Below are 8,721 nucleotides of genomic sequence, written 5' to 3'. Positions count from 1 at the left end.
TGAGGTTGTTTCCAGGTCACCAACTGTTCCTGTCACTGGAGTCTGTGTGAACAATTGGTAGCTGTGCAAAAAACTGGCAGAGCCCTTTCTTCAAGAATAGAGCTAGGCCGGGCATTGGTGGCGCATGCCTTTAATCCCAGCACTCGGGAGGCAGAGGCAGGCGGATCTCAGTGAGTTCGAGACCAGCCTGGTCTACAAGAGCTAGTTCCAGGACAGACTCCAAAACCACAGAGAAACCCTGTCTCGAAAAAACCAAAAAAAAAAAAAAAAAGGATAGTGCTAGATTATGGTTTCAAATTGGGGGCGCGTCTTTTTGTACTTAAGCTGAGAATCGAGACTCCCAGAATGATAGATTCCCACAGTCAGAGTATGAAAACTGAGCTCTGCCATGCAAAGGAAGAACATCCTTGTTCTTTAACTATCTGGCCAGTCTCCAGGGAAAGTGCCAGTTTCCGGAGCATCCAGCAGGTGGCGATGGCGGCAGTTGTTAAGAGGGTTTGAAGTGGAACAGATTTTGTTTTTAGGGTGCACAGGACAGAGGCTGCTGAGGATCTTAATCCCTCCTCTCTCGGAGAGGGAGTGGCCCTCTTGCCTTCTGGGTCAGGATCTGTAGCTCTGGTTACACAAGGGGAAAAGGGGAGTGCCGAACTGGGATTGGTGCAGAGTGGGGCGGACCGCTGCTTTGTCTTCCTCAGTCTCCCTGGGAGTCTGCATAAAGTCATAGCTTGTCCAAAGACCCAAGTCTACCTTACTGAAGACAGTTTGAGAAAGCTACCACCAGCACCATGCCTATGCTCCTGGGATACTGGAATATCCGCGGTGTAAGAGAGGGGATTGGGATGTGAAGCAGGATGTTCATAACAGCGAGGTCTTTCTAGCAGAGCAGTACTCCTCAGCACTCTTCTCCTCCCCCTAGAATCTTCTGCCTGTAGCTCTTGGCGCTCAGGAGTTTAAGGGAGGCTGTTTGTGTGGAGGGGTGGTGGTGAAGGCGCGCGTAGGTATGCACGTTGCATGGTGGCTGCATTTGTGCAGTGTGTGGTCTCAATTGAAGAAGATGAAGCCATACAGCAAGGTCCCCACTATTCCTCACCTCTGTCTCTGGTCTCTCCCAGCTGACACACCCCATCCGCCTGCTTCTGGAATACACAGACTCAAGTTATGAGGAGAAGAGATACACCATGGGGGACGGTAATGACACCTTCCTGGTCTATCACCTGCTTCCTCTGAGCTGCAGCCCTCCTACTGCTAAAGCTAGAGACTGCTGCTTCCAGAAACCTCTTTGGGGGTGCAGTTTGGTTTTTCAATATAAAACCCTGAGAATGGAACTCCTGGCCCATCTGTATTCATAATTAGGCTGGGTGCAGTATTGGGGTCCTATTGCGTTCAGGCTCCTCTTATTACCCGTTGTTTGTATCCCTCTCCTCCATCTTGGGCAGTGACTCTGTGGGAGGTTGTGGATTCCCCTGCCTCAGGGGTTCTTACTCCTGGTCGAATACCAGGAGTAGGGTGGGCACTGGGCTGACTTCTTTTCACATCCTCTTGTCTACAGCTCCTGATTATGATAGAAGCCAATGGCTGAATGAGAAGTTCAAGCTGGGCCTGGACTTTCCCAATGTAGGTGCAGGGAAGGGAGGTTCGGGGAAGGCATGGCATCCTCATGTCATCTTCTTGTCTGGCTGAGAGGGTTTGGGGTCAGAGCTTCTGCTCTCCTGCTCCCATTCCTGGTGGCTGCACAGGGTGATGGGCTGTGTCCCAGCTTTTCCATTCTGTGTGTACTATGCTCTGAGGCCCTCCCTTGCCAGACACACTGAGTGCCACGTTCCATGGCTGTCCTTACCCAGAGAAGGAATGCCGGGTCCTCATATCCCACCTGACTGTCCCTGCTTGCCTTTCCAGCTGCCCTACTTAATTGATGGGTCCCACAAGATCACCCAGAGCAACGCCATCCTGCGCTACATTGCCCGCAAGCACAACCTGTGTGAGTGGGGCTGGCTGCAGGGTGGAGCATTGGGGACAATCTCCTTGTCTTGTCTGGTGCGGGATGCTGAGGGTGAGTCTGTGTTGTGTGTTTTGCAGGTGGGGAGACAGAGCAGGAGAGGATTCGTGCCGACATTGTGGAGAACCAGGTCATGGACAACCGCATGCAGCTCATCATGCTGTGTTACAACCCTGACTTTGTGAGTTGCCCGTGGTGGAGTGGGCAGGGTTGGCAGCAGGACTGAAAGGCATGCATTCAGAACTGCAGCCTCCTCCTTCAATGAATAAACTGTTACCGATTCTCCAAGCTCTCCTATCTTACCAGCAGAATGACCCTCATAACCCAGCGAGATAGCACATCAATATTGTGAAAATATTTTTACTAGAGTAACCCTGCGAGATGTGGTTGAGATTCTGCGGGTGAACAGTGGATCAAAGTCCATTATGTAGTTGTATATCTGCGCCATGTCTGTCCTTTGCCGATTCCATGTTCATCTTACCCAGTGTTCATAAAGTCTTCAGGATAAATTTGGAGGATATGAGGATGTCCTGGTGCTTTAAAGTACTTGCTGTGAGGGCTTTAGTATAGACCCTTAGCACCACATAAAAACCTGTGTTTGGCAACATTCTCTTATAATCATAGTGGTTTGGGGGGAGAAACAGAAGGATTTCTGAGGGCATGCTGGCCAATGAATCCAGCCAGTCTGTGAGCTGCAGATTCCACGAGAGGCCCTGACTCAAAAAAATAAGGTGGACAGTGATTGGGAAAGACCCCTGATATCAATATTGGCCCCCCCTACACCAACAGGCAGCAAGCAGTATATCCCCAAATGAATCAAGTAGGTCATATATGCACTTTGGTCTCACACATCTCTCCAGTCCATTCCCCATCGTTCTGTCTTAGGTATCAGTAGAAGTCAGGACATCTTCCTAATGCCCGCTCAGGGTCACCTCAGGGTCAGCCAGAGGACCGCTTAACCTTCTTCCTTTCAGTATTAGTCACTGTTCAACACTGATGCAAGCTCCTCACTCGTGTGATGTGTTCTCATGACCCCCAACCCCAACGTAGTGTAACTATTTTCTCTTTATGTCCTGTGTGTTTGTGGTTCACACAGGATCTCTGAGCTAGGACATGCAAGATACTCAGGATGTCCTGGGTGTCACTCACAGCACCTGGTGTGGACTTCAGATTTCAGGGACAGTGTAATTCCTGTCTGACTTACCATCACCTCTGACGTGAATTCTGCCACCAATAAAATAGTAACGTGTTAACTGGAAGCCCAGGCACAGACCTGGCCCATTGTTGGGAAGGTGGCTCTTCTCTTGCACGGTTCTGGGAGCCCGAGCTCTCTGCTGGGACCTGGAGCCTAAGGGTGATGACAGACGTTTTCTGTCTCAGGAGAAGCAAAAGCCAGAGTTCTTGAAGACCATCCCTGAGAAGATGAAGCTCTATTCGGAGTTTCTGGGCAAGCGGCAATGGTTTGCAGGGGACAAGGTAAAGAGAGGGAGGTCGTGGGGGGGAGCTGCCATTGTTCTCAGGCTTCAGATCCTGTCTCACCGGCCTTCAATTCCTACAGATCACCTATGTGGATTTCCTCGCTTACGATATTCTTGACCAGTACCGTTTTTTTGAGCCCAAATGCCTGGATGCCTTCCCCAACCTGAAGGACTACATGGCCCGTTTTGAGGTGATGCCCGGATCCTGCTTCCTTTGAGCGGTCTTCCTCTCTTCCACAATGCTCTTCTATTTCTGAGGCAAAAGGACAATAACTAGGGCTTTTTGAGCTTTTTTTACAGACTCATATGGGGCAACATTTATCACTTCAAAATCCCCAAATGATGATGCGATTCTGAGTCCCATCGCACAGATGCGGGGTCTGACTCTGTAGAGGGTATTCACTTATTTATCGTCGCCATACCAGCAGCAGCTGCAGTGGGCTCCATATCTGTCTCTGGGTCAGCATTCGGTCACCGTCCCTGCTCTGTGTCAAAGGAAAAAGCTTCAGCCCCACTCACCCCCACCTATGCAGCCTCAGTTTCCTGTTTAGGATCCTTGGCTGGGAAGAGCATGTCGATGGTATGTGTGCCTTGGCATTAGGAGCGTGAGACAGGCAGGGCCGAGGTGACACGAGAGGCCAGACCTCATCTGCCGACCATTGAGAGCCCAGGGTCGCAGTTGGTGCCTCACTGAGTGGACATGTGTGTGCCCACCCTGTTGGGGACACTTATCGTGAGTGTGAGCTACCGCTGCGCCATTCTGGTTTCCTCCCTTCCAATCTCCTCTTTCACATCACAGGTCCTGTCTGAAATGGGGTCAAATTCTATCTCTCCACTATTATTCTCTGGCAGCCTCCTCTATATGAGGCTCATGTTGGGCCCCAGGGGACATGCAAACTACCTCCCTCTGGGGACCCAGTAGGCAGAGAGCTGTAGGAAGCCAGGCTGTGAGATGCTCTTGATACTCCCCAGGGCTGCTGAGCCCAGCCTGGACAGCACCTACATCAGACTTGGGTCATTCAGACATCTGGGAATTGAAGACATTGATCCAAGGATTTTGTTTAATCCTTGCAGTCTGTTGACCCTTGCCCATTCCTTATCAAGGGATGTGCTTTCTCAGTTAACTCTTTCTCTTTCCCCTGAGCTGAGGGCTGAATCCAGGGTCTTGCTAGGCAAATGGCCTACCACTGAGCTAAATCTCCAGTCTCTCTCAGCCAGCTCTCATAAGCTTTGGTTCTGGTCCAGGCTGGGTACTCTTGGGTACTTAGCAATAACTGGAATGGCTCTATAGGTTTGTGGAGAAATGCAGGCCCCTTAGCCCAGCTTGTGTCTAGTTGGTCGTGGATGTCTTTACACCCCCTGCAATTGTCTGTGTATTCTCCAACTTGGATTGTGGTTTATAGCACATTATACAGTCACACAGGGCGGTCCCTGTATTAGCAGAGGAGATGAGGACATTCAGGGTGCAGTAACATTGTACTGAGCTCCAGATAGTTAATTCTGCTCTCAGGACGCTGATTAGAATCTTGTTCAGCTTTCTTTGTGGGCTGTCATCTTGATGTTCCTTTTCTTGCATGATAGCTGAGTCACTGTGTGCTTGGCTGTCTTCCTAAATACATACAGTCAAGTTTTTCATTTCCTTTATCCTGTAGATCCCTCCCCCGTGTGTAAGTACAGGTTAAAAAGAGTGACCACAGGAATAGGATCATGTTCATGCAGAGATTGGGACAGGGTCTCCTCTGGAGGGCAGCTGAGTAGAGAGATGAGAGGGATGGAGGGAGAGAAAGAGGAGAAAGAGAGGGAGGGAGGAGGAGCAGGTGGAGGAGGAGGAGAAAGATAGAGAGAGAGGGAGAGAGAGGGAGAGAGAGAGAGAGAGAGAGAGAGAGACAGAGCAAGGGAGAAAGCAAGCAAGAGAGCAAGAGAGAGCGCACAGGAGAGAGTATCTGTGAAGCAGCCCTGTTTCAGCAGGTGTGTGAGCCTAGGAAGCTGCACGTCCTCCCTGGACCTCAGGTTCCTCCGTGATAACTTTCTTGCAGCATTGATGGGTGGGTTTTCTGAACCTATACTGTAATTTTTAGTGGCTATAAAACCACTTGCACAGGATCCAGTCTCCCCTTCAATAGGGGCTATGATAGAGCCCTTTTGCCAGCGTTGGGAGCTAAGCAGTCTGCATGGTGTTGTAGCCTGATGCCAGGACAAAGGCTCTCCTGGCTTGGGGCTGCTCATCTCAGTGGGCTGCAGACTGAGCTCCTGCTGTGTCCTTCCCATTCTGCAGGGCCTGAAGAAGATCTCTGCCTACATGAAGACGGGTCGCTTCCTTCCAACACCTATCTTCTCAAAAATGGCGCACTGGTGTAACAAGTAGACCCCTGCTGTGCTGGCTGTTATATGGGGAAGCTGTCTATGCTAAGGGTCCTCCAGGCCCTGGGGACAGCTGGCCTTCTACACTGCTGCCTCCCTGTTATTCCCACACCCTTCTCCGGCTTTGTCTCCTCAGTTCTTAACCTAGTCAAACCCATGCAGTCTTCATCTCCCTGCTTCCTTTGCTAAACGCCCCTTCTTCATTTGTGCCCCATCCGACCACAGAGTTCTCTTCTGTGATTTGATGTCTGCCCTGCACTCTGTTCCTGAGAATTACCCTACAGGTCAATACTGTCTCAAGTTCCCCAGTTGCTGGGCTCTTCAAGGCCCATTTCATCTCCAATAAAGCCTGAAACACACTTCCTCTGTGTTGTATTTTTTTCTTTTTTCTTTTTGGAATTGCCAGGTGTCACAGCTGCTTCCTAGGGTCTAAGCTGTGAGCCTGTATTTCCCGCCTCTAAAGTGTCTATGGAAATGGAGGGAATCTGAAATATCTTCTAATCTAAGACCCTCACAGTGGGCACAAAGCTCTCTAGACAGCTGTTCTCGACCTGTGTGTTGTGACTCCTTTGGGTACTCGAGCAACCCTTTCACAGGGGTCACCTATCAGATATCCTGAATATTATTTACATTATGAATCGTAAGAGTAGCAAAATTATAGTTTTGAGGTAGCAATGAAATACTTTTATGGTTGCTGGTCACCACAGCAGGAGGAACTGTATTAAAGGGTCACAGTGTTAGGGAGGTTGAGAACCACTGTGTTAGAGGATAAAGTGTGTTTGCCTAGTATCTTCTCTACTGCAGCACACTGGGACTTTGAACTGTGAACACAGATATGGGTCTCAGTGAGTGATGATGAGGCTTGTGGGAGTGCCTAGCAGGGACCCAGAATGTTCTCTCTACCTCACAATTGACCCTGTCAATATTAGGTGTCTATTATATTGTCTTTACTGAGTCCTCTTGAAGCTGGCTTGAAGCTCTGCTGATATGGGGACACTTATCCTTTGTTAATCCTTTTTTATCTATCTATGGAAACCGAATTGAATATACCATAACTCTCATAATTATTATTTATACTTTCTCTAATGTTGATGACTCTCCCTGTCAGTGGAGCTGTTTAACATTGGATACTTCATTCACTTCATGGAGAACTGATTAAGAGCTAAGTCTGCTTTAATCAGATTCTAGTTTGGGGGCTGCAGAGATGGCTCAGAGGTTCAGAACTCAGGTTCCTCTTCCGGAGGACCCTGGTTTGGTTCCTAGTAGCCACATGGTAGCTAACCATGGACTGTTTCTCAAGTTTGGGGATCTGCCTCTCTGTGTATTGCATGCATATGGTGCATATATACACATGCAGGCCAAATGTCTGTAGACATAAAACAAAATTTAAAAACATCCATAATAAAAATAAAATAAAAAGTAAGCCATATGATAAGTGGATTCCTTCTGTCATTTCCAGGTGCCCATCATCTCCTGGCCTGGTCCTCTGCTTTCCTTTTGCTCTGTCATGACCTGGGACTTTCCCAGTGCCTCCTGTCCAGTCAGGTCTGAACTGGGTACATCATGGGCTTTCTGACTTTTTCCTCTTGTAATGGGAAGATCATGGGGTGACAGTCACAGGAACATCTTCTCATGACAAATAGCCCATGCACACTCACATAACCCCTTACACATGATTAATAAAAACTCAGAGAGAGAAACTGGGGTTCAACCTGAAGGCCAGAAAAGCAAAACAGCCAGCCACTGATCTTCAGGTAAGCTTTATTATTAAAATACAAATGAAATGCTACTACAAGTCCCCCAAATAATTAGTCTCTCTAGAATATAGTGTCTATGTGCTATTGATTCTGTCTCTTGAGTACCCTTACCACTGCGCATAGCAAAAACCAATCATGTCCATCATGAGTAAGTCTTGGAGGTGTGCAGGAAAGGAAGTACATTAACTTCCCCTGTCTTTGTGGATCTCTCAATGTGTTCTGGGTCTCAAAGGAGATAAGGATCTGTCTGCTTGTACATTGCCTCCAGCTGATTGTCAGGAGGAGCTTTGGAAGTTTGCAAGAGTGTATAAGCATTTGTAAGGAACTGTTGCCATGGTTACCTCTGTCACTAGGCAGGGTCCTAGTGAAGCCACTGGCAGTGACGTGTGGGGAGTGGCTGAACATTGTTTTCCTCACAGTGCATTTGTATAGGAAGCTCAGTGAATCCTTCATGGCCCTCCCCTGCAGTTCTGGAAGAATTAATGTGTGGGGGTGGATCTAGATGCTTGTTCCTGTGTGCTGCCTCACCCAGAGACCCACTTGTTCACGTACTAAACTAAAAAGCTGTAATATGTTTGCCGAGGGCCTAGTAAGGACCCGTGTAGACCCTGCACTTGCTTCAGTCTCTGAGAGTTCATATGAGCCTTGGACTGTTTATTCAGAGGGCCTTTTTCTTTTGGTGTCCTCCCTCCTTTCTGGCTCTGATGCTCTTTTGTGACGGACTTCTCGACCGGCGAGAAAGAATGACCACCATACCAGGATTCCACTCAGATCACGCTTTTACTGGAGTGCCCTTGATTGATGGGGAGCATGGAACGAGAGGGCGGGAAAACAAGGAACAGGGACCAGAGGGGCAGGGAGCGAGGGGAGAGGCAGCAGGAAGCAAAGGGGCTGGGTGCACTTAGGCAGCCGCTTAAATAGGGAATTGGTGCACGGGTCGCCATGTGATTGGCTGCCACCAACAGCTGACACCAGACCACATCGGGATAGGCTCAAGGATCCTCATTCACTGCGCATGCAGGAAGCGGGGACGCGCAGCTCTCAAAGCCATAGCCAAATATGGAGTTGTTTATAACCAACAAGACAGGATGTTGGCGCCATCTTGTAATGGCGATCCTGTCCGGCTCAC

At 49.0% G+C, this 8,721-nt stretch overlaps 1 protein-coding gene across 1 annotated transcript; it reads left to right on the top strand.

The window, feature by feature from the left end:
• Nucleotides 1-637: 637 nt before the first annotated feature.
• Nucleotides 638-6,189, top strand: LOC121437862 (glutathione S-transferase Mu 1). Its single transcript, XM_041637966.1, has 8 exons — nt 638-821; nt 1,113-1,188; nt 1,550-1,614; nt 1,897-1,978; nt 2,077-2,177; nt 3,377-3,472; nt 3,555-3,665; nt 5,750-6,189. The coding sequence occupies exons 1-8, from the start codon at nt 786-788 to the stop codon at nt 5,837-5,839; spliced, it is 657 nt and encodes a 218-aa protein (XP_041493900.1). The 5' UTR covers nt 638-785; the 3' UTR covers nt 5,840-6,189.
• Nucleotides 6,190-8,721: the final 2,532 nt, after the last annotated feature.

Source organism: Microtus oregoni, unplaced genomic scaffold, assembly GCF_018167655.1.
Source record: "Microtus oregoni isolate MIOR12 unplaced genomic scaffold, Mior012 000054F_ref0000373, whole genome shotgun sequence".
NCBI classification, from domain to species: domain Eukaryota; kingdom Metazoa; phylum Chordata; class Mammalia; order Rodentia; family Cricetidae; genus Microtus; species Microtus oregoni.
This window is presented reverse-complemented; position numbering and strand designations above follow the sequence as displayed.

Coding starts and splice junctions, on each gene's coding strand:
- LOC121437862 (XM_041637966.1), top strand. CDS start 786: ATGCCTATGCTCCTGGGATACTGGAATATCCGCGGT. Junction 1,189..1,549: donor GAGATACACCATGGGGGACG/GTAATGACACCT, acceptor TCTTGTCTACAG/CTCCTGATTATGATAGAAGC. Junction 3,666..5,749: donor ACTACATGGCCCGTTTTGAG/GTGATGCCCGGA, acceptor CCCATTCTGCAG/GGCCTGAAGAAGATCTCTGC.